At 41.7% G+C, this 26780-nt stretch overlaps 1 protein-coding gene across 4 annotated transcripts in view; it reads right to left on the reverse strand.

Annotated features, from left to right (window-relative positions):
• Positions 1-1727: 1727 nt before the first annotated feature.
• Positions 1728-26780, reverse strand: part of arhgap11a (Rho GTPase activating protein 11A) — a 43878-nt gene continuing 18825 nt past the window's right edge. Inside the window, exons 7-13 of one of the 4 annotated variants that reach the window (XM_033026941.1) lie at positions 24538-24609; positions 16164-16243; positions 15538-15649; positions 12580-12709; positions 10625-10730; positions 6299-6446; positions 1728-4165 (exon numbers count right to left, since the gene is read on the reverse strand). In XM_033026941.1, coding sequence (XP_032882832.1) covers positions 2523-4165; positions 6299-6446; positions 10625-10730; positions 12580-12709; positions 15538-15649; positions 16164-16243; positions 24538-24609 — 2291 coding nt within the window. In that variant the 3' untranslated portion in view covers positions 1728-2522. Of the gene's footprint in view, positions 4166-6298; positions 6447-10624; positions 10731-12579; positions 12710-15537; positions 15650-16158; positions 16256-24537; positions 24610-26780 lie in introns of all 4 variants that reach the window. The other 3 variants (XM_033026940.1, XM_033026942.1, XM_033026939.1) reach the window with 3 other exon arrangements.

The following is a 26780-nucleotide window of genomic DNA, read 5'->3' on the forward strand; positions in this document are numbered from 1 at the left end:
TATGACAAATCAAATTCCTTGTATGTTGCAAAACATACTTGGCTAATAAAGTATGATTATGATCTTCATTAAACCTGGACAGCATAACTGGCAATACTTTTTTTTTTAAATGAACCAAATTGCAAACATGTTTTATCCACTCAGAATAAAACATGCTTGAATAACCCTTCGCTTTTCGAGCAATGATCCCTAAATTTCCCCACTTTCCCACCACTCCCTCCCTGCCAATAATGTTTCCAGAAGATATACTTGCAGCATCTCTGGAGAAGGAATGGGTGACGTTTCGGATGGAGACCCTTCTTGAGTCTGAAGAAGGGTCTTGACCCGAAACATCACCCATTCCTTCTCTCCAGAGATGCTGAGTTGCTCCAGCTTTTTGTGTCTATCTTCAGTTTAAACCAACATCTGCAGCTCCTACTTGCACAATAACGTTTCCAGTAATGAAATACTTAATGAAAAAATGTTGAAATCATAGCATCAATTGCAAATGTGCTTTGTGCAACACAGGCTAATAATTAAATCATAAATATACCAGAATCTGGCTTCTAGCCTGAATTAAATGAATATATAATTTTCCAATATTCAGGCAGCTACATTTTATATTAATGAAAAGGCATCATGAAGTATTTTTGAAATGTAGTTGTTTAATGCAAAACAAATTCCAGTGAATATTCTCAAAATGCAGCTGCCGTTCTGTGATTGAATGATAATGATCAGGATGCACGGGAAACACCTTTGCTCTTTAAAGTGGCACCATAGGACCATTAATAGCTAAAGAAGCGGATGAAATCTCAGTTCAATACTTCATTCGTACTTTACTGAGTATTGTTAGCAATGCACATCACAAATAATGTAATGATAATGCATACATTTTTTTCTTAAACTACCCCCCCCTTCTAATGACTATCTGGTGCAGATTATTGGTATTACAATATTGTTTCCTCTTTTTGAATACCAACACAGGCTCACATATTTCTCTTAAGTGTTGGCATTGCCCTCCACAATAGTTAAATGAATTGCGCTTCTGATTCAGTGCTTTTCTCAAATAAGGGTGGCACAGCAGTAGAATTGCTGCCTACAAGGCCCCGAAACCGAGGTTTGATCCTGACTATGGGTGCTTCTCTGCAAAGTTTATAGGTTCTCCCCATGATCTGCTTGGGTTTGTTCCAGTATCTCCGGTTTCCTCCCACACTACAAAGATGTACAGGTTTGTAGGTTAATTGGCTTGGTATAATTGTAAATTGCCCTTAGTGTGTGTAGGATAGTAAGTGTGCAGGGATCACTGGTCGGCGTGGACTCAGTGGTCAACGGGCCAGTTTCCGCGTTGTAACTCTAAACTAAGCTATAGTTCCACATACCCAATGTTCAAACAGCCAGATTCCAATAATTGCAATACACATTGTAATTTAAAACAAACACATATAAAAAAAGAAATCCAATTGATTGCCTGTGTCATTTCAGACAACTAGTTTTACCTTCTCTTAATTTGATTATATGGATTCTCAATATAATCCTGACTCTGAATATTATTTGAATTAGCTGATTTCCAACTCAAATTAAAATTTAGATGTATAATTCTAATATTAATATCGCTGTCAATCTTTATTATTCACAGAGAACGTTATTAAGATTGTGCTCCTTTTGTAGATTCAGTGTTATCTGGAGACAAATATAAATGCCATTGGTGGCTGTAATTTAACACACCTGAGGTAACACAACAGCACAGCAAATAGGAGAACACTTTTTATTATTTCAAATTCTGCTACATTCATTTCAAATGCTGCAAACATTTATCATCCAAACTTATTTTTGTCTGATATGAATAGTCTCTTACTGATTGTATTTATTCTCCTCAATCAACTGACAATCACACCCGAATTATTAGTTACAAAGTTGAACGATTCTTATGTGTTTTTCATTATAACACAGTACTTTGTTTATAGAGTACTTAAACAATTCTGTTCAAAGCTACAGTACAATTATATTAAAACTACAGTATGATAACTAAAAGTGCTTAACCGGATTTCTGGATAAGATTTTAATACAAAATAAATAGTTTTAAATAGAATCAAGATGGCAAGACAGAAAGCCCAGCTATATACATTAATATAATGTTGGACACCACTGAACAGCCAAATTTTTACAATGATTTTCTTAAAATGTCTACATTATTTTTGGTTAAACATTAATAAAATCATAGTAATTTACTCAGCATGCCTTTTCATTTCTACTATCAACACAAAAATCCAACAACTCTTTGCTGACCCATAGCAGAGTAGTCCGTTTTAGACACACGGCATCATCTTAAACATTGGAACAGCTGCAAAAGGATATTATCCAATTACAAAAACTGTTCAGAATTATATTCAGAAAATCATTACACAATTTAAATTTAATAAATTCCAGCATTCAAAAATAATTACAACCTAAAAGTCAACAATAAAATTAACTTAAACAACATGTGCAATTGGAAGCATCAAACAGCAGCAATGCAATGAGAAAAAGAACATTTTCCCATAGATTTAGAGGTCTATGGCTTTAATTGTAAGTTTTGTTGTTGATATCGGGCACTTTGGTGAACCTTTGTATTTATTTTTTTCTTTTTCCAAAGCTTTATGCAGCACATTAGAAAATGATTTTTCTGGAGTTGCATCAGATCCTTTGGTAAGTACATTGTGCTTTGGCAGCACACAATCAACTAGATGAATTCTTGAAATTTTCCTATTAGTCCAATCCTCAAAAACAGACTGGTTGCCTCTTTGACCAGAGTTCTTGTGCTGGCTGCCCAAATTATTTTCTTTAAAAGCTCCAGAGTGTTTTGAATGTATTGGTAATCTGGCTTTGCAAAACCTTTCAGTAGATAAATGACGTGCATCATTTCTTTGTTTACTTTGCTTTAAAGTTAAATTTTGTTTTACTGTGAATGTATCTGTATCAAATGACAAACCACTTTCATAATTTAATGGTTTAACTTTTGGAGAACCAACTGCAATTTTATATGATCCGGTCCTGCTGGGTACTAATTTGTCACTGCCAGATGATAAGGCATTCATCCTTCTAATGGACTGATGGACTGGAGTACGTCTGAACTTTAAAGGTGATAGAACAGCTTTATGTTTTGGAGTTTGATCATTCAAAGAAAGACTATTAAATCGATTAATATGTTCAACCACTTTGAAGTGATGACCACATTCAGTCTCTGGCATAGCTTCTGCTGAAATCTTTCTTTCCAAAGTAGGCATCCGTGAAGGGAATTCTGAAACTGGAGTTGTATCTGCAGAAGTTGAGATGTCCTTCCTTTTATTTAATTCATTGGTTGAGAATACAGACCGGTGCACATCAAAATGATGCTGATCATCATCTACGTCTGAAGAGGTTGGCACAGTTAATATCTCTACAGGAATACTATTTTCATTCTGCTCTTTCTGTTTATGGTTGGACTCGAGAAATGACAGTACTGGTATTGAAAGTACCGTAACACACTTTGTGTCCAAATTAGGAGCTTCAGCTAAAGATAGAACAGGCAAGCTTTTGTTTTGTAGAACGGCAACCCCATTTTTCTCCTGCTGATCCAAACTACTTGAGCAATTTAGATTATTGTACATACCAGGTGTTATGCTCATGTCGGTTGGACAGGGATTTATTGCAACATTTTCAGGTATTATATTTGCAGCTGGTTGGGATGGCAATTTGGAGGATGACCATTTTTGATTGGAGAGAACTTCTAATGGTCGATCATCCTTCTGAGGGGTGGATGTACTGGAAGTCTGCTGAGTAAGCAAATTACTTCTACATAAATTATTCTCGGCGGAAGATCTTTGGCTACCACTCAATGCACAGAGGCCATTTCCTGAATCGGAAAATGCCTTTTTAATTTTCAGCACAGTTTCTCCAGTCTGGTTTAATGAATCACTGCTCTTTTTCTGAGTTATATTCTGATTCTGTAAATCCCCTGGTACAGTGGGTGGTTTTCCAATGACTAGTGCAGGCTCTGATTGACTGCTTCTGGAATTGAGATAACTCTCTAAGGTGGTTTCCATTTCCACATGGTTACACGTTACTTGGGACACTGCAGGACTAGCATCATTCCAGGACATTCGATGTGCATCTTTATTGCTTATTGGAGTAAGAAGATTTTCTTCAGATTTACTTCTGTGCTTCCAACCTGAAAAGGAATATAATAAATCGAAAACCTAATTTCCAATCATTACCAGGTGATGCAGGGAACTAACAATTATTTATTTTACATTTGGTAGTTACAACCTTGTAGTAGACAGCAAAGAGATGAAACAATAAACACAAGAGCAGAAGGACCATGTTTGCTAAAATGAAATTAAAACTTGTATTTATGAGGGGAGGATATCATTTTTCCTACCTCTCTAGATGGCATAAGCAAATTTATTTTCTCCCAAACCCCAGCACATATTATTGCAGCAGGATTGCTGCCAGCTCAAAATCAAAAGATGTTGAAGTTAATCCTTTGTCACCTGCATTGCTATCCAATAAAATCAGATAATTTGTTCACCTCAATATGCACATAATTCAAGACGATTCACCGTCTATTGTTATTTTCTTCTTCTGGAGCAGCACCTTAGGGTGGAGAACGACTTGCTTTCACTATGGTGCTCTGAGTGCAGAGGTTAATGATAAGGCCGATTTGGTAACCACATTTATTCTACATTTGGTTAGGTGTCTGATGGGGTGACTGGGTGGGTATAGCACAACTCCAATAATCTGGCAGATTCAAGGCATTGATGGTGGTAGATTGGTTGATTTTCTGGTCCACTGGATGTTATTTATATTCATACCCCACTCTTAATTATTTTGTGCTGCACGGTACACCAGAGCTGCCAAGTTTTGTCAGAGCATTTCAGTATTCTAGTACCTGAAAATCAGTATTTTGCTGAGGAAATCAGTATTTTTACGCAGTGCCATTTTGCTGATTTTTAATTTTTTTTAATGTGCAGTCATACCCATGTAAGAGTACAAGAATGCATAACTTTGCTACCAATTGACATGTCTTCTACGCACCTTACTTGACAGTGCATTAATTGCCATATCTTTGTATACTGCTGTTTGAACGGCTGCTTCCTCGTCTTAGCACCAGATGATGATGTCAAAGCCATTTTGGAAGTCTCCCTTTCTCCCTCCATCTCGCCTTCTGTCCCTCTCTTATTCCCTCCCTTCCTCCCTCTCCCTCCCCTCTCCATCCTCTCCCTCTCTCCCCCTTGAGCCCACCCACCCTGTAAAATCAAGGCCAATCCCAATGTAACTGCAATCCTACTGGTAACCTTTCACCACTAGGCTTATCCAAAATTCTACCACTGCCTGAAAAATAATCAAAGGCTCAACTACCACAGAGAAAGAGAATTCCAAAGACCCATTGTTATACGAGAATTTTCCTGAACAGTCTGTGACCCATAACGCTATGTTTAAAGCCCATAGCACTCCAGCTGGTAACGCTATTTTTAGAACCCCTAGCGCTGTACCCGACAGCTCTTCGTTTAAATTCCCACACGTTAAACTGACAGCGTTCTGTTTAAAACTGGAGCGGGGCAGGCAACCTAGAGAGAAGGAATGGGTGACGTTCCGGTCGAGACCCTTCTTCAGACAGAACCGAACTCCGTATTTAAAAACACAAAACCGTACATCCGTATTCTAATTGCATTTCTGTACAAAATACGGAAATGGAGGGAGTGTGGCAACTATTATTTGGTGTGCCAGATGTAGAACCATCAGGATTGTGGCCTGGTTTTATTATGGGGGAAAAAAGTGTGTGTGTGTGTGTGAGAAAGGACCAGGGTAGATAGGAAGAGAGAGAAAGGTAGACACAAAATACTAGAGTAACTAGAGTAACATTTTTTACACAGAGTGGTGAATCTGTGGAATTCTCTGCCACAGAAGGTAGTTGAGGCCAGTTCATTGGCTATATTTAAGAGGGAGTTAGATGTGGCCCTTGTGGCTAAAGGGATCAGGGGGTATGGAGAGAAGGCAGGGATGGGTTACTGAGTTGGATGATCAGCCATGATCATATCGAATGGCGGTGCAGGCTCGAAGGGCCGAATGGCCTACTCCTGCACCTATTTTCTATGTAACTCAGCGGGTGAGGCAGCATCTCTAGAGAGAAGGATTGGACGACGATTTGGGTTGTGACCCTGAGTTACTCCAGCATTTTGTGTCTACCATTGATTTAAACCAGCATCTGCAGTTCTTTCTTACACAAAGAGAGAGAAAGGGACAGACAAGGTCTGCGTTATCTAAAATTGGAGAATTCAATGCACAACTTTATAATATTTACCCTTTAAATCTTTGTGCCTTCGATCCCGAGTAATTGGCAAATCTTCCACTGAGAACCAATTGTGGCTGTAACCGTCACTCTGATTTGCTAGTCGCCAGCCAATGTTTTCTGAACCCTTTGGTGCTGGGATTCCAGAAGAGATGGTATTCTGCACAGAAGAAAAAAATATTGTAAGTAAAACTTAATTTTTAATTATCTTAGGTAAAATTGGCTTGCATTTCAGTAAAACAGGTTTGTAATCTAGGGAGTTAGATGTGGCCCTTGTGGCTAAGGGGATCAGAGGGTATGGAGAGAAGGCAGGTACGGGATACTGAGTTGGATGATCAGCCATGATCATATTGAATGGCGGTGCAGGCTCGAAGGGCCGAATGGCCTACTCCTGCACCTAATTTCTAGGTTTCTATGTAATTTACATTAATGAACAATGTCAGGACATTTTGGTTCAGGTTTGGAGTTATAATGGAAAAGTTAGTGGTGCTCATCGTTAAGTAATTTGGACACAAGCTTTTTGTTGTCATGCATGTACAATAAAATGCAGAGTGGATAAATGTTCTTAACTCATTATACAAAGTTGTATTTCAATTCTTAGAATGGAGCCATTTTTTGTATGGGAATATAATCTAGAATAGCTAGTCTTGATACAGACATGTATCAAGTTTTAGTGACATGACAAAAGATTTGGATCTTTTGTATATTAACAATAATTTTAAAGAATTTCCAACAAACAAAGTAGCTCATGTAAAAATTCTGGTAATCCAGATCCATTATCCAGATATTTTTTTTTAAATGCAGAAAGTAACTCGGCAGGTCAGAAGGCATCTTTGGAGCCATTTTGGGTCGGGATAATATTAAATTATATCAACATATGTTAGTTGGATTTTTGTAAAGTCAGACGATCTTACTGTGCAGACAATAAAGATAAGGTTAAAACATATTTACAATTTCATGAAAGAAACAATATAAATAAACTACAAAGTGCAAAACTGAAGCAAAAGTCCCAGTCACCTGTGGTCACTCTGTCCTCCCCTCCCCTATCACACAATAGGTACAAACGTTTGAAAACACATACCTCCAGGTTCAGGACCAATTTCTTCCCAATGGTTATCAGGCAACTGAACCACCCAACCACCAGATAGCAGTCCTGACATACCATCTACCTCATTGTAAACCTTCAAACTATCTTCAATTGTACTTTATCTTGCACTGAACATTATTCCCTTTATCCTGTATCAGTACACTGGATGGCTTAATTGTAATCATGTAAAGTCTTTTTGCTGACTGCACAGTGCGCAATAAAAAAGCTTTCACTGTACCTTGGTACACATGACTATAATAAACTAAAGTAATTGCTCATTAGCAATGAGTTTAAGTCAGAAACATAGACCTTAAAATAACGCAGTAATACATCAAGAATATTTGTAGCAAGAGGAACACAAATTTGCATGATGAGTAGTCCCAACATTGGAAGAGGGGTAATTAGCAAGTGAAATAAAATCAAGCAGTAATTACAATCGAACAAAATGAACCAATTGATTAATTTTGGGCATCTCTAGAAAAATGAGGAGTGCTTTTGGAAATCTGACAATCTTATTTCTATTTTTCACTGATTATTAAAAACATCATTAATAACAGGATCTAATGAGGCTACATTTTTAAATCACAACAATGGTAATCTAAGCTATTATTAGACTTGTGCATCATCTAATATTATGCTGGTTATGGCATCTACTGTATTTTTTACTACAAAAACACAGTTTAAGAGGAATCCAAATAACACTTCCTTCTCAAGAAATGCAATTAACCTGAAGATAGACACAAAAAGCTAGATTAACTGCGGATCAGACAGCATCTCTGGAGAAAAGGCATAGGTGATGTTTCGGGTCAAGACCCTTCTTCAGACTGAGTCGGGGCAAAGGGAGATCTCTCGATGGTGATACAGGGCAAAATAGAACAAATGAATGAAAGATATGTAAAAAAGTAGCGATGATAAAAGAAACAGGCCATTGTCAGCTGTGGACTGGGTGAAAATGAGCTACAATGAGACTCAACAAGACGACTTTGAAACTAGTTCAACGACTTGAGTGGGGGAGGGATGGAGAGAGAGGGGATGCAAGGGTCACAAAGTTAAATAAATCAATATTCATACCGCTAGGTTGTAAGCTGCCCAAGCAAAATGTAAGGTGCTGTTCCTCCAATTTGCGTTTGGCCTCATTCTGACAATGGAGAAAGCCCAGGACAGAAAGATCAGTATGGGAAGGGGAATTAAAGTGTTTGGCAATCCAGGAGATCAGATAGACCAAGGAAGACTGAGTAAAGATGTTAAGCAAAACAATCGTCCAGTCTACGTTTGGTCTCGCCGGGGGGGGGGGGGGGAAGAGAGACAGTCTATTTGGAAGGCAGAAAGAGGAGGAGATGGGTTCATGTATTAGAGGTGGCGAAAATGTCGGAGGTTTGTGTGTTGTATCCGATGGCTGTTGAGGTGAAAGGTAAAGACTAGAGGGACTCTGTCCCTGATGTGACTAGGGGGAAGGGGGAGGAAGAGCGGAGATGCGGGGAGACACGAAGGAGTTAGTTAAATGAGGTTGTCATAATCTGTGCTCTTTTGAATTTTATGCCTAATTGGTAATTCAATAATTCCAAGAAGTCCAAGGGGTACTGATTGGGGACACATTGGCTCGAAGGGTCGAATGGCCTACTCCTGCACCTATTGTCTATTGTCTAAGTCTACCTAAAACATCTAAATACAATGCAGAAAAACTCAAATTAATTAAAAAACAATACGGGGAGTAAGCAAAATTTACAGATGGTGAAAATAAAATAAAGTGGATTTTAATGGAAAAGTGGAATGAAGGGGGGGTGGGGGTGGTGTGGGGGGGAGGGGGTAACTTTTAAATCTCTCCCTGCACGGGAGACCCGACCTTTTCTTTCTCGGGTCTCCGTTGTCGTTGGGGCTGCAACGAGGAGCGGCCTCCAACAGGAAGACCGGGGGCTGTGGTGCCGACTACTCACCTCACCGTCGCGGAGCTGGCCGAGTCCGGAGCGGGTGGAGCTGTGGTGGGCGCTGCTGCGGCCCGACCTCCGGAGTTTCGGGGGCTGCAACTGCGGGTTTGGCGGACGGCGGCACCAGGAGCCCGCGGGTCCCTGGAGGGAGACCGCTTTTCGGGGCTTCCGCAACGGTACTTCTCCCGCCCGAGTTGGGGGGTTGAAGAGCACCTGGAGCGGGGCCTTACACCATCGCCCCGCGCGGCTTGGAATGGCCGCGGGACTGCGAGCGCACGCCGGGGGCTCTAACACCAAGACCCGGTGTGCGACCTTGCATCACCCGGCGTGGTTTTAATGGCCGCGGGACAATTCGCCATCGCCCGCCGGGGGCTTTGACTTTGACTGACATCGGGGGGGGGAGAGTGCAGTGGAGAGATAAGTTTTTTTGGCCTTCCATCACAGCAATGTGATGGATGTTTATGTAAATTATGTTGTGTCTTGGTTTTGTTTGTTTGTAATGTATGGCTGCAGAAACGACATTTCGTTTGGACCTCAAGGGGTCCAAATGACAATAAATTGAATTGAATTGAATTGAATTCATCCAAATGAGAAAGGAGAAAAAAACAAGCATATTTCAAGTTGCATGTGGGGTAACTGCGGAGAGTGTCATGGTTATACAGTACACAAACAGGCCCTTCAGCCAGGGAATGCCTGTGCTAGGGTGACTTATCCCTATCTACTTCTCCCCTACTCACAGCACTTTCCAGTGCAATTGCATGAGATACAACACATACATTTTTACCTCTTCCCATTCCAGCATACAGGGACCCAAATAGTCCTTCCATGTGAAGCAGAAATTCACTTGTACTTCATATTTAGTGTATAGCATTCGGTGCTCTTATTGTCATCTCTTCTACATTTGAAAAATCAAATGACAATAGGAGACTACTTTGCAGAACATCCCCATTCAGACCATAAGGTTTCTGTCATGTCGGTGCAATTATCCATCTTCTTACCACCTTTTTTGGCGTTCTACATTGCTCACACATAACCTTGATCAACAGCATTTCATCTTATGCCTGGTCATATTGTAACCGTCAAGACTCATCACCAACAATTTTAGGCTACTTCCCCCTCCTAAGATGCAGCTGTACTCTGTTTCAATTTGTTTCTGATTTTCTTTTCTGTCTCTAACTGCTGTTTTTTTTAAATAATGTTGTCCATAACAACTTCAGAATTGTCCATAAAAATTCAAAGTGCAGCATTGTCAGGTTTGGATGTGCTGCAGTCATTACCAAATGAAAAGTATTCAAATATAAAATCATTATTGCAACATCAACTTACTGTGTCTTTGCTTTTCCCAAGGCTAAATTTCAAACGCAAGGATTTACGGACCATTTCTTTGCGATTAAGTTTTGGAGAAAAACAACAAGTTTTTCCCGACTCCAACCTGGAAGACAAATAATTTCCAAATACTTCAAATGACCACAGAACTTGGATGAGTCTGGAAATAATTCTTATTATTATTATTCACACTTCCAGCAGGATTACTTAGCTTGTTATTAGAACCAGAAATCGAACATGATTTAGGGCATTTGCTTGAAACCCATTAAGTACCGATTAGCTGGTTAATTAGCATCCGTCCATCTGAGGAATGATGGTGATGTTGTCCTGTTTGGAGAAGCCCTATCCAGTGTGACGATTGCTATATATAGTAAGTGCACAATTTTGGAACATTGTTGCTTTGTATGGCTACACCATTTTGTACCCCTGCTAAAAACTTCATTGGGCTAAGTTCCAAATCAACCTCAACATGAGCAGTACCACTCAATTCCAAGTTATGTGCACACAGAGCAAGCATTTCAAAACCAAATATTGCAATGGCACCATATGTAAAAGTCAGTTTGTTTTGAAAAATGTTTCAATAACAGTTGCTTCATTATTGACAATCATTCTGTTTTTAACAAAACTGTAAAGATGCTCCAGTAAGTTGAAGAGGTATCGATCGTGCAGATGTAGTTTCTTTATGCGTCTCTTCTTCCTCCTTGAATGCCGCAGCCTTTACAATTGCTTCCACAAATGCACCTGTCCATTGGTGCAATATCAGGTTTAGCATTAGCCAACATTCTTTTATTAAAGCTAATTTTGGAAAGAGCACCGTGCATGCACCATTTTCCACGATGTCACGTATATAATATAAAAACCCTTTAAAGTTGTTATCATTATCTCCAAACAAAAGTGCAATGAAGCAATATTGGGTTGGGTTGAAATTGGGAAGGGGCAAAGTGGGATATTCTGATAAGATTTTTGAGCAAGCAGACAATTGCGCCCAAGAGTGGGTGATGAATTTGAAACTAAAGTCAGATCAGTAAAAATTATAATTTTATAATTGGGCACGCGAGAATTAAACAAAAATTCCACTGTGGTTTTCCCAAGATAGTAAGAAATAGACAAACATTAAGTTATGGATAACAAAACAATAAAAAAAGTGGAGAAGAAATCAATTGGCTTCAAGTGTATCACTTGCTTTCAGTCTGGATTTAAAACAACTAATTTTACTTTGTAAATGACAATAGGAAATTGAAAGTAAAAATGACCCCTCTTAGTGGCAAAAGTATCAGGCAAAAGTAAGCACAGGAGAAAGTTTGACTTAGGGAGGTTGAAGGTGCGAATGGAGATCTGGAAGATAAACCTGGTACAGTAGGAAATGCATACTGTACAAGATAACCAGAAGTGAGCAAGAAAAATAGAAATGACAACAATAAATTATACAGATAAAGCTCAAACATTTAGATTATTAAAAAATTGGCGATAATAAAAGCAAAAGTCATCTGATTCAGCTTCATAGCTGTCTAGGATACAGAATTCTAAAAACTTGTTAACCTCAAAGGGAATTTCACCCAATGTCCATCTAAATAGGTGCTCCCATGCACCAAAACCATGTATCCTAGCTCTAAATTACCCCCGAGGAAAAACATCCTCTTGGCCTTTACCATTGTGTACCTGGCAATTGTCAGACATACCAATAAAATCTATTTCTCAAACTCCAGAAAGTATAGACCTAACTTGCTCAACCAAGAATGAACCCCCTTTTCCCAAGAAACCATAGAGTAATTTTCTTTATAAATTGTCTCCATTGCGTATGTATCCCTGTACAATTATAGCAAGACTTCCCTCCTATTATGTTGCAACCCCATTGCAATTTAGGTTCCATCATCAAGTGCATACAAAACATTATGAATAAATTTAATAAGCCTCTAATATTAACAGTGAAATTGTTTCAAGTATTTGATAAATACCTTTCCACTCTTTTGTTCTCGAGTCTCTTACTTTTCCGTTGATTAGCTGATGCAATTGACTGAACTGTACCACTTCCATTAGATAGCAACAGTGAACCTTGCAATGATTCCAGTGACACTTGTGGAGTGCCTTCAACAAAAGTACATAGTGGCCAGTCACAAACTGAGCAAAAGCACGTCATCACATAATTCCAACACTTCTCTTCAGAAACATAAGTTCTTCATTACAAAGCTTTTTGATTAACTTAAGATTTAAAATGCAGATCTGAAGTCCAGACACAGGGCCTTCACCTTCAATGATACAGTGGCCTACATGAAGACCAGATATGACCTTGGTAAGGCCATCAAAAAGGCCAAAAGGGACTTCTGCTCCAAACTGGAGGACGAGACAGATGTTCGGCAGCTGTGGCAGGGTCTGAATGCAATCACCTCCTACAAGGCAAAACCAGGAGGCAGCTCGAATGCCGGTGTAACATCACTCCCTGACGAGCTCAATGCGTTTTACGCACGCTTTGACAGGGAGAATACTGATGTGCCTTCCCGATCCCCCATTCGCTGTGATGGCATTTCAGTCTCAGTCACAGAGGCCGATGTCAGGAAATCCTTCAGAGGGGTGAATCCCCGAAAAGCACCTGGACCTGATGGTATACCCGGCGTGTTCTAAAAACCTGTGCAGACCAACTGGCGGGAGTTTTTACGGACATTTTCAACCTCTCACTTCTGAGGTCTGAGGTCCCCACCTGCTTTAAAAGGGCTTCAATTATACAGGTGCCCAAGAAGAGTAACGTGACGTGCCTCAATGACTATCGACCAGTGGCACTAACGCCGGTGGTGATGAAGTGCTTTGAGAGGTTGATCATGGAGCAAATCAACTCCTACCTCGACAAAAACCTGGACCCACTGCAGTTCGCCTACCGCCACAACAGATCAACGGTGGATGCGATCTCACTGGCCCTCCACTCCGCACTGGACCACTTGGACAACAAAAACTCATATGTCAGGCTGTTATTCATTGATTACAGCTCGGCATTTAACACAATCATCCCCTCCAAACTGGTTACCAAACTCGCAGAACTGGGTCTCTGCGCATCCCTCTGCAACTGGATCCTCGACTTCCTCGTCCACAGACCACAGTCTGTTCGTATTGGTGGAAATGTGTCAGCCTCGATAACAATCAGCACGGGAGCACTTCAAGGCTGCGTGCTCAGCCCCCTGCTGTACTCACTCTATACCCATGACTGCGTAGCGAACCACAGTGTGAACTCCATCATCAAGTTCGCTGACGACACCACTATTGTGGGGCGTATCACGGATGGGGATGAGTCAGAGTACAGAAGAGAGATCGAGCAACTGTCCATATGGTGCCAGCGCAATAACCTGGCCCTCAACACCAGCAAAACCAAGGAACTGATTGTGGACTTTGGAAGGAGTAGGAGGGGGACCCACAGCCCCATTTATATCAACGGGTCGATGGTTGAAAGGGTCAAGAACTTCAAATTCCTGGGCGTGCACATCTCTGAAGATCTTTCCTGGTCCGAGAACACTAACGCAATTATCAAAAAAGCTCATCAGCGCCTCTACTTCCTGAGAAGATTACGGAGTCGGATTGTCAAGGAAGACTCTCGCTAACTTCTACAGGTGCACAGTCGAGAGCATGCTGACCGGTTGCATCGTGGCTTGGTTCGGCAATTTGAGCGCCCTGGAGAGGAAAAGACTACAAAAAGTAGTAAACACTGCCCAGTCCATCATCGGCTCTGACCTTCCTTCCATCGAGGGGATCTATCGCAGTCGCTGCCTCAAAAAGGAAGGCAGTATCATCAAAGACCCACACCATCCTGGCCACACACTCATCTCCCTGCTACCTTCAGGTAGAAGGTACAGGAGCCTGGAGACTGCAACAACCAGGTTCAGGAATAGCTACTTCACCTCAGCCATTAAACCTGGCTCGGACAAAACTCTGATTATTAACAACCACTTTCTGTTATTTGCACTTTACCAGTTTATTTATTCATGTGTGTATATATTTATATCATGGTATGGACACATTTATCTGTTTTGTAGTAAATGCCTACTATTTTCTGTGTGTTTAAGCAAAGCAAGAATTTCATTGTCCTATACAGGGACACATGACAATAAACTCACTTGAACTTGAAATAATAGGTGCTCATCAGATGCTTTTTCAAATTCTGCAACAGCACATGGATGCCACAGCAAACTTCATACCCATCCCTAAACATTTCTTAGATAGATCATTCAAGTGGTCTCTTTTTGACGCTGGTACTTCCTCTAGGATTTAGAGCCAGTGATGTTGAAGGAACAATAATTGATTTCAAAGTCAAAATGGCAGACATCGGGGGCTGGAAGGGGGCTTAGAGTAACCTAGGTAAGTAATACAATGCAGTTGTCAATTGGAAACAGCAGATCAGGGTAACATACATGTTCAGTGTGTGGGAGTGCACGATTCTGTCCTCAAATGGTGCAAAGATTTGAATATCATTGGACCCTGCTATGATCTCAGCAAATGAAGAGTATCCTGTTGCATTCCTGACATTGGATCATGTGGACATTGGATGTCAGGGGTTTATGTAACTTTTCATAGAATACCCAGCCCGCAACAAATTACAGGACATGGCGACAATATCACTAACAAAATGTAATAAACCATACAAGGAAATACTAGGACAAAGTATTTTGTCAAAGGAGTAGGAATTAAGCAGTACCCAAATGGAGGTTTAGAGAAGAAACTGTGGAGTTTGGAGAAGACCACTGGTAGGGCAATGGAAATTGGGACCGACAACAGACCTGAAGTAAAGAATGACAATATTTCCTTCAAATCAGAGCTTCTGCAAAATCATTGTTATTTGCACTGCAGGACACTTCATTATATTTTAATAAAAAGCACGGGTACTAAATGACGAAAGGTACTAAATGACGAAATACAACTGAAAGTAGACTTACAAGCTTCATTCAAACCATCATTCTTCTTGATCGCAACTGAAGGAGTACAATTCTGGCTAAGGAAACCACTGGGTAATAGTTCCAAAGCTATATTGTGTCTGCGAGATCGCCTATGAAAAATAAGTCACTTTATCTCACTGTCAATTTTTGTGAATAAAAAAAAAAAGGCCTTTTCAACTCCAAAAAATCATCATGAAACAGTGACATAGACAGCGATAAACAAACTATCATTGAAATGGTTATCATGTTAGTTTCCATATTCTTGGAGATATGAAGTATGTTGACCTTCTTCAGCTCACCTCAGAAAATCCAAGAATTCCTCATTTTAATTTGTGTTGGATAGGATTGGACCAGAATAGAATGGGTATTGTAGTACTGCAGAGTTTTAGCAATTTAGTGGCAAATGGCAGTCAGACTTTAATTCATTCATTTAACAGAAGCAGGACTACTTTCATGATGGAAAATATAATTTCATCTGAAATATTTCACAAAATCTTCGAACAATTAAACTAGAACTTGCTTGAGATTTAAAAATCAGGATATATGGCAAAAGGTCTAAACATTTCAAAATAAACAAACTTTGACACAGAACAATTTCGCCTATATCTATAAAAAACATACCTTTTTTTATTTGACAATCCAAGACTTTGAGAAGAATCTACCAGTAGTTTCCTTTTCCATGTTGGAGTCTTTATTATTGGAGTTCCTGAAGATGTTTCTAACAAAGTTTAAAAAAAATGAGATTGCTAATTAGTTGATGTTCAAGAACAAAGATTTAAAACATTAAAGTTGTGTTCAATCAGATTACATGGAAGACAAAGGACACATATGTTGTCCCATTTATTAGTCAGATTGGAAATGGAAGGGGAATTGAAATGACTTGCAGCCAGATGCTCAAGGTGGCCACAGGTGCTTTACAAACCAGGCATCTGGTTTATGCTTGTTATTGCTTACATTGAGGTTGGCATATCACGAGTACCGAATGCTATATCACCAGGCACTCGCTATGTGTTCACCTCTTCGTAAATGGTCACTACCTCCCAGGGGTATCTTTAACTACTAAATCTTTAATTAATCTTTCCTCATTATTCATGACCAGATCTAAAATGCCTTTTTCTGTAACAACGTTCGAAGAAATAATTCTAAACAAATTAATAATTCAATTATCACACTGGCTTTATTTTCATTAACAATGTTACTGTTCCTATTTTAAGGGATCTAAATAGTTGTCTATCTCTATGATCACCAATGGCTGTCTTTTTGGGAAGTATAGCTTGTACTTCACAGTGATCTAAAGTGACTCAAATCAAATTTGAACACCTTGCACTGATCTGCTGATTTTTAGTTTTCTATGGCAGACTATGTTTTATCATGTTGAAGTCGGCCAAATCTGGATCTAAATCCAAACTCAAAACTATCAAACGTTTCATTGAACTCAACCATACCTCGATTGCTAAAATAAATAGTGATGCATGGGCACACTAATAATTAAATTTGGCTTATTACTCATCTTCTAAATCTAGCATGCCTTCTTTGCAGGTTGTTTCTAGGACATTTCTTTGCATTATCACAAAATGAGTTCCATGCAAGAACTATACTGCTTGGCTCATTTCCACCACCCCCCCCCCCCCTCCTCGCTTTGTAAATTATCAACTCCCTTTGTAATGCTAGAATTGAAACGCCAGTATCCTGAGTGTGTTACAAATTTTATTCACTTGTGTAAGAGGTTTACCCTAGTCTTGGTTTTTTTACCAATCAATCTCCTAGTGTCATTTTTTCCCTTGCCCCTCTGCCATTGGAAACAGTATCTATTTTATCGATCTGTATCCTTAATGATTTTAAATACTTTCTCAGATTCCTTCAATCTCTCCAATTTCAATGCTAGCTTTTCCATTCTTTCCACATAATATTTTATCTCATGCTCATGCTTCTCAACCTGCTGTCACTGTCAACAAAATATGTATATCTACTTTCAAATCTTTGTTCTTGTATCCCTTTTCGAAGGTTATCTTATTCATCCCATGTATCTGTAATAGCATCATATTATACTCAGCATTAAATCTACCGCATCAACCTATTTAGGCAGCCTATTTAAATCACCTTTAGAGATATACGGGCAAAAAAACAAAACAGTACCTCATATTCTGCCTAGGTAATCGCCAACTCAGTTGAATGTGAACAGTGGCACTGGCACCACCCATGTTCATTTCTCTACACTACAAACCAACTGACTCACATGGCTATCTGGACTACACGTCTTCCCACCCTGCCCCTTGTAAAGACTCCATCCCCTACTCCCAATTCCTCCGCCTACGCCGCATCTGTTCCCAGGATGAGACGTTCCACACCAGGGCATCGGAAATGTCCTCGTTCTTCAGGGAACGGGGATTCCCCTCCGCCACCATAGATGAGGCTCGCACCAGGGTCTCATCCATACCCCACAACACTGCTCTCTCTCCCCATCCCCGCACTCGCAACAAGGGCAGAGTCCCCCTAGTCCTCACCTTTCACCCCACCAGCCGGCAAATACAACAAATAATCCTCCGCCATTTCCGCAACCTCCAACGTGACCCCACCACTCGCCACATCTTCCCATCTCCCCCTTTGTCTGCCTTCCGCAAAGACCGCTCCCTCCGCAACTCCCTTGTCAATTCTTCCCTTCCCTCCCGTACCACCCCCTCCCCGGGCACTTTCCGTTGCAACCGCATGAAATGCAACACCTGTCCCTTCACCTCCCCCCTCGACTCCATTCAAGGACCCAAGCAGTCGTTCCAGGTGCGACAAAGGTTCACCTGTTTCTCCTCCAACCTCATCTACTGCATCCGCTGCTCTAGATGTCAGCTGATTTACATCGGGGAGACTAAGCGGAGTTTGGGCGGTCGTTTAGCCGAACACCTCCGCTCAGTCCGCAATAACCTACCTGAACTCCCGGTGGCTCAGTACTTCAACTCCCCCTCCCATTCCCAACCCGACCTCTCTGTCCTGGGTCTCCTCCATTGCCAGAGTGAGCAACACCGGAAATTGGAGGAACAGCACCTCATATTCCGCCTTGGTTGCTTGCGTCCGGTTGGCATGAACATTGAATTCTCCCAATTTTGCTAGTCCTTGCTATCTCCTCCCCTTCCTTAACCGTCGAGCTGTCTCCTCCCATCCCCCCGCCCTCGGGCTCCTCCTCCTCCCTTTTTCCTTCCTTCTCCCCCCCCCCCATCAGTCTGAAGAAGGGTTTTGGCCCGAAACGTCGCCTATTTCCTTCGCTCCATAGATGCTGCTGCACCCGCTGAGTTTCTCCAGCATTTTTGTGTACCTTCATTTCTCACTCGTTCTGGTCCACCCAGATTATCTCAACCCCCCCCACTCATTCTGACCGATCCTTCAGTCCCACGTTAGCCAGTTTTTTTCCTCCCCTTCACTTATTCTATTTGCCCCTTAACAGGAGGGGGACTAGCATTCTGGCAGGCAGGTTTGCCGCTGCTACATGTGTGGGTTTAAGCTAAATAGTGGGAGGGAGGAGACCAACTGGAGATATAAGGATGGAGTTAAAGGGAAAGAGGAAAGTTAAGAAAGACACCAGAATTAACGGGGCAGAAAGCTCAGGAAGGGATAGGAGAGTGTGGCCAAGTGAAATGGGAATCGATGTGAAAGGTGAGGGGAGTAATGGATTATGAGTATTATATATGAATGCACAAAGTATAAGAAATAAAGTGGATGACCTTGAGGCTCAGTTAGAAGTTAGCAAGTATGATGTTGTGGGAATTACAGAGATATGGCTGCAAGAGGACCAGGGCTGGGAACTGAATATTCAAGTGTATACGTCCTATCGAAAAGACAGACAGGTGGGCAGAGGGGGTGGGGTAGCTCTGTTGGTGAAGAGTGAAATGCAGTCCCTTGTGAGGGGTGACATAGAATCAGAATATGTAAAGTCAGTATAGATAGAACTGAGGAATTGCACGGGTAAAAAGACCCTAATGGGAGTTATCTACAGGCCCCCAAACAGTAGCCTGGATATAGGGTGCAAGTTGAATCAAGAGTTAAAATTGGCATGTCGCAAAGGTAATGCTACGGTTGTTATGGAAGATTTCAACATGCAGGTAGACTGGGAAAATCAGGTTTGTACTGGACCCCAAGAAAGGGAGTTTGTGGAGTGCCTCCGTGATGGATTCTTAGAGCAGCTTGTACTGGAGCCTACCAGGGAGAAGGTAATTCTGGATTTTGTGTTGTGTAATGAACCGGATTTGATAAGGGAACTCGAGGTAAAGGAGCCATTAGGAGGAAGTGACCATAATATTATGTTTTAATCTACAATCTGAGAGGGGGAAGGGAAAATCGGAAGTGTCAGTATTACAGTTGAACAAAGGGATCTATGGCCAGCTCCTCCCTCATGGCTCCAAAGTTGACTGGAAAGATACCCTAGCAGGGAAAATAGTGGAAGAACAATGGCAGGTATTTCTGGGAATAATACATAAGGTGCAGGATCAGTTCATTCCAAAGAGGAAGAAGGATTCCAAGGGGAGTAAGGGGTGACTGTGGCTGACAAGGGAAGTCACGGACAGTTTAAAAATAAAATAAATATAACATAGCAAAGATGAGCGGGAAGTCAGACGATTGGGAAACTTTTAAAGAGCAACAGAAAATAACTAAAAAGGCAATACGGGGGGGAAAGATGAGGTACGAAGCTAGCCAAGAATATAAAGGGGGATAGTAAAAAGCTTCTTTAGGAATGTGAAGAGGAAAAAATTAGTTACGACCAAAGTTGGACCCTTGAAGACTGAAACAGGTGAATTTATTATGGGGAACAAGGAAATGGCAGACGAGTTGAACAGGTACTTTGGATCTGTCTTCACTAAGGAAGGCACAAACAATCTCCCCGATGTACTAGTAGCCAGAGGATCTAGGGTGACAGAGGAATTGAAGGAAATTCACATTAGGCAGGAAATGGTGTTGGATAGACTGATGAGATTGAAGGCTGATAAATCCCCAGGGCCTCATGGTCTGCATTCCAGGTTACTTAAAGAAGTGGCTCTAGAAATCGTGCACGAATTGGTGATCATTTTCCAATGTTCTATAGATTCAGGATATGAATTGGAGGGTAGTTAACGTTATCCCACTTTTTAAGAAAGGCGGGAGAGAGAAAACAGGAAATTATAGACCAGTTAGCGTGACATTGGTGGTGGGGAAGCTGCTGGAGTCAACTATAAAAGATGAAATAGTGCACATTTGGATAGCAGTAACAGGATCGGTCCGAGTCAGCACGGGTTTACCAAGGGGAAATCATGCTTGACTAATCTTCTGGAATTTTTTGAGGATGTAACTAGGAAAACGGGATAAGGGAGAGCCAGTGGATGTAGATAAGGCCCCACATAGGAGATGAGTGGGCAAAATTTGAGCACATGGTACAGGTGCACAACCTTTTATCCGAAGATCCAAATAACGAAAACCTCCGAATAGCGGCCATTTTTTCGGTCCTTGAAGAAAGGTCCTTGAAAACGTTCACCGAGGGCGGCCCGCAGATGTGACAGCGGAACCTCCGGTCGGTCCTCGAAGAAAGGGGAACTAAATCCCCATTCATAAAAGAGAAGGTGAGGGTATATTGCGCGGGAGGGTTAATAATTGACAATATGCTGCTGCCTGCCCGCTGAGTTGAAAAGTTCCCACGGTAGACTCACAATACAGTGTATCGTGAGTCTTGCGTGGGAACTTTTTAACTCAGCGGGGCAGGCAGCAGCAGATTTTCGCTCCCTTCAGTTTCACCCCACCTACACCCCTCTGCTTCCCGGCCATGTGTTGTGACCCCTTCCCTCCCCTCTCCAGCTCCCCGCCCATTGCACCGGCGCGGGGGCTTTGCACTGTCTTCACGTCAGCGATTGCAGCAGGACCGTGCCAGTCACCGGAGACGTCAGGACCAACGGGACACCGACCCCCAGGCCCACTGCAAGCACAGAGATCCCAGAGACCCACAGCCAGCAGCAGCGCAGCCCCGTTCCAACTCCAGAGGAAAACTGCAAACTGGCCGGAGACGTCAGGACCACCAGAAGCCGTTCCCCGAGCTGCGCCCCCTCATCGGGACACCGACCCCCAGGCCCACTGCAAGCACGGAGATCCCAGAGACCCACAGCCAACAGCAGCCCAGCCCCGCTCAAACTACAGAGGAACCTGGGTTGCGATGACGGGGCGCAGCTCGGGGCGTCGTAGGGGCCCATCGGGGAGCGGGTTCCTGTTGGTCCTGACGTCTCCGGCCACCTGCCATCCTCCGGGAACTGTACCGCCCTTGCAGGAGAGTGGGGTTGTTTGCAGTTGCAGAGGGAGGGGGCAAGGGCAAATCCAGCCCAGCCCCGCTCCAACTCCAGATGATGGTGTGCAAGGTACGTCTTGTTCTTTGGGTGGCGCAGCTCGGGTTGTGGGCGAACTGCCACTTGTCGCCGTAGCGGCCCATCGGGGAGCGGATTCCTCTGGAGTTGGAGGGGGAGGGGGGTATTGTGCTGTTTGATCGCCCCCTGCTATCCCAGGGACAGGGAGACACAGCGGCTTTTTAGACTGGTGGGCAATCACTTCCAAAGTTCTGCCCACACAGTCAGTACACCTCTCCTACACTGCATTTCATACAAACATTTATTCTGCAAGAAAAAACTACATTGAAGTCTCAAACTCGCGACCGAGTTTACTGCCGGGATCAAGGCGCAAACTCGCGACATTGCGGATATGAGCCGAGCACTCTACCACTGAGCCAGCCTTTAAAATCTACGCTAAAAAATTTCCATTCCGAAGACCGACAAATTCTGAATTACGAAAAGTGTCTGGTCCCAAGGCTTTCGGATAAAAGGTTGTGCACCTGTATTGGGGGTAGGATACTGACATGGATAGAAAATTGGTTGGCAGACAGGAAACAAAGAGTATGGATTAACTGGTCCCTTTCAGACAGGCAGTGACTAGTGGGGTACCGCAAGGCTCGGTGCTGGGACCGTAGCTATTTACAATATACATTAATGATTTAGACGAAGGGATTAAAAGTATCATTAGCAAATTTGCAGATGACACAAAGCTGGGTGGCAGTGTGAACTGTGAGGAGGATGCTATGAGGATGCAGGGTGACTTGGACAGGTTGGGTGAGTGGGCAGATGCAGTTTAATGTGGATAAATGTGAGGTTATCCACTTTGGTGGCAAAAACAGAAAGGCAGATTATTATCTGAATGATGTCAATTTGGGAAAGGGGGAAGTACAACGAGATCTGGGGGTCCTTGTTCTTCAGTCAATGAAAGTAAGCATGCAAGTACAGTAGGCAGTGAAGAAAGCTTATGGCATGTTGGCCTTCATAACAAGAGGAGGAGTATAGGAGCAAAGAGGTCCTTCTGCAGTTGTACAGGGCCCTAATGAGACCATACCTGGAGTATTGTGTGCAGTTTTGATCAAATTTGAGGAAGGACATTCTTGCTATTGAGGAAGTGCAGCGTAGGTTCACAAAGTTAATCCCCAGGATGGCGGGACTGTCATTGTTGATCAAATTGAGGGGATGGGCTTGTATACTCTGGAATTTAGAAGAATGAGAGGGAATCTTATTGAAACATATAACATTATTAAGGGATTGGTCACGCTAGAGGCAGGAAACATGTTTCCAATGTTAGGGGAATCCAGAACCAGGGGCCACAGTTTAGGAATAAGGGGTAGGCCATTTAGAACTGAGATGAGGAAAACCTTTTTCACTCAGAGAGTTGTGAATCTGTGGAATTCTCTGCCTCAGAAGGCAGTGGAGGCCAATTCTCTGGATGCTTTCAAGAGAGAGTTATACAGAGCTCTTAACGATAGTGGTGTCAGGAGATATGGCAAGAAGGCAGGAACGGGGTACTGATTGTGGATGATCAGCCATGACGGTGGAGGCTGGTGAATGGCAGTGCTGGCTCGAAGGGACGAATGGCCTACTCCTGCACCTATTGTCTATCTCCAGATTATCTGGTTTCACATCAGATACCAGAATATGTAGCCCTTTGTTGTCTTCATTTACCACCTTACTCCACCCATCAGCCCGTTCCTCAACTGGTTCTACTATCTTCTGTCAGCTCCTGTCTCACCTTTTCCGCATCCTTTTAAACTAGCCATCTCCACGTTACACTCTCAGTCCTACTGCTGAGTTCCTCCAACAAATTGTTCTTTGTTTTTTAATTGCCTTTATATCTATTACTATTGTCACAGCTCACTGTGCCTCTAGGTTTAGATTTTGGTGTCTTGAAAAGATGAAAAAATTAACTGAAGCAAATCAATCTTCAAAATGTAAACCTACTTTTACAACTAGTGGACAACTATTTGACATTTGCTGGTGTTTGATTAAATACTGCTCATAATTTGGATTTAATTACTTTTTGGATCTATCCTATCTAACAGTGTGGAGGAGTAATAGGAACAAAATCTATTTGTCCATTTCACTCCAAGATGCTAGCCTGATGTGCATTTTGTTTATTTGTACACATTTGAAGTTGGAATGGAAGGGGAAAGCAGTAGAGGCAGTTGTTACCCCAGTCACAAAGAAATCTTTGATTCCTCCACAAGTTCAGTTTATTCACTACATGGGCAATGCTGGCAAGGCTGAGCAACCCAAAGATAATGGGTTGTCGTCTTGACTCTTGCATTGGAAAAAAACAAAACAGGATTCTTGAACAGAAAAGTACTTTTGTATTGTTGTTACATTGTTAAAATGCCATTGAGTTATATTTTACCTCCAATTATATACCACAACATGGGAGTCATTGGAAGTACATCCAGCAACTATTTTAAATGTTAAGTTTGATTATTATCCATTTCAGTGGAACTGGTTTAGAGTGAGGAAATAGAACACACATTAAGGTTTAGACTTCGAGAGACTTCTGTAACATTAATGATATTGATGCGTTAGAAATGACAAAACACTAATCTCTAATAGTTCGCTTGACCTGTATTCACAAATAACTCTTTTGGTATACTTGCTTTGGGTTTTTTTTCCCCACAAGTAGGTCACAATTTCTTGTTCTACCTACCAGATGAATCGGGGCGAGTAGCAGAAGGTGTTCTATTTGATTTAAATTTACTCAGTGCTCCACTAACAATATCTGAAAGACACAAGAGAAAAATACAATCAAATCCACAACTGCTTTTTTTACTGATCTCGTACCATATTGCACCGCCTTTTTTCATATTGAAACAATTAATTGGTCAATAAAATAGCTTTTACATATCCTTAAATCTAAATCATATCCAGTATCTTTAAAAACAAAGTATTTTGAAATGAGAGGAATATTAAAAATTGTGAAATTCTCAGAATATATATATGCTAAATTGTATTTCTGAACTTTAATCCAGGATTCCGAAATTTCTTGTAAACATTTTAACAAGATATCCTTTTTATTCAAAATGTATCTAATTTATACAATCCTGGAAAAGATATATTTGCCAGAAGAGCGAACTATTGAGGGAACAGAGCAAGTCACTTGTTTTGGGAAATCTTGGTTCAAATATTGACTCCAATGATATTATTATTATTTGATGGCTGCAAACATAGTTTAGGGGAGTATCAATCGATGCTCTGTATATGGGGTTTGAATGCGGGTTGGTATATGGGATCAATATGTTTCTTTATTATACTATATTGATGAATGTAGCAAATATTGCTCGATATTCTCTTTTCTGGAGCTTTTCTGTAGATGGCCTGGATGATGTCTGTCCCCTGCACCAAATCCTGATCCGGTAATTGTAATTTTGAAGATGTACTTTTTAATATAGTTAAAAGCTCATCTCCATAATTTAGAATGAAAAAAAAAACGTTTTCTTTTCTAAATCCAGTTGGTGGGATCTCTATTAGGTGAAGGAATATAGTGATGCTGATAAGCTGAAGCGTTTGTTTCAATGCAAGGAGTATTAAGAAAGAAAAACACAAACTTGGAGCCTGGATTGATGCTAAAAAGTAGCCATTATGCAATGGTGGTTGAGGGAGGAACATGACTGGCAGCTCATTGGTCTGGGCTTTAGATGTTTCACATGATCGAGTAGCAGGCAAAAGAGATGGAGCGTTGCGCTACTGATCAAGGAGACAGTCACAGCGGTGACATACAGGTCGACAGTCTCATTTCCCACAACGTTCACTTTGTTCCCTTCTCGGGTTGAACCATCGAAATATTGTTCGAAGATAGTGTAACCATGAGAATGTATCACTTAGATACATTGTTTTTTGCTGTCTAAGCTTTGGCACCAAGCACGTCCCAGTCAATATTGGGGTTAAAGTCGTCCACTAAGACTATCAAAAGATACCAAATCAACAAGGTAATCTGTCTACATATCTGTTCCTCTATCTCCCATTTGCTATTAGGGGGAGCTATTGTACATTCCCATTGGAAGCTTGCAGCTTTCTTATTTCTAATCTCTACCCATATCGCCTCAGTGTACGAACCCTCCAGTATGTCCTGTCTGAGTGCTGTTGTGAGAATCTCCCTGATTTGTAGTGCAACTCCTCCACCTCTTTTGCCTCCCTCTCGATCACATCTGAAACATCCAAACCCCGGAACATTGAGCTGCCAGGTTTGTTCCTCTCGCAACATTTCCACAACGGCCACAACACCATAGTCCCAAGCACTGATCCAGGTTCGAAGTCCATTTGCTTTCTACACAATACTACTGGCATTGAAATAAACACACTTCAGCCCATCAGCATCACCATATTCCTTCACCTCCTCCGGCCTATCCTTCCTTTGGGACTTGCTGGTCCTAACTTCTTTGTCATTGCTAATTCCAATTTCTGGCCTACCACTATGATCCCTCCCCCGGCTCTAATTTAAACTGAGTAGCACCAGCAAACCTCCATGCAGGATATTGGTCCCCCTACAGTTAGGGTGGAACCTGTCCCTCTTATACAGGTCACCTCTACCCAAGATAATATTCCAATGGTCTAAAAATAGAATCCCAGCCCCCTGCACCAACTCCTGAGCCACCCGTTCATCTGTCTTATCTGCCTATTCCTACCCTCACTGACACATGGCACCAGGAGCAATCTGGTGATTATTACCCTCAGGGTCCTGCTTTTTAATCTTCTGCAACTGCTTGGAGACATCTGGACCCGGGCAACGGGGAGGCAACACACCACCCTGAAGTTTTGTTTACTGCCACAGAAATTCCTGTGTCCTGCTACCTAAAGATCTCCTATCTCGATGTCTGACCTTTCCCATCCCAGCTATGCCTCAGAGCCAGGTCTGACACTGCAAATGTCCAAGTAGTAAAATGCACAGCAGGA

This window comes from Amblyraja radiata, chromosome 9, assembly GCF_010909765.2.
Source record: "Amblyraja radiata isolate CabotCenter1 chromosome 9, sAmbRad1.1.pri, whole genome shotgun sequence".
Classification (NCBI taxonomy): Eukaryota; Metazoa; Chordata; class Chondrichthyes; order Rajiformes; family Rajidae; genus Amblyraja; species Amblyraja radiata.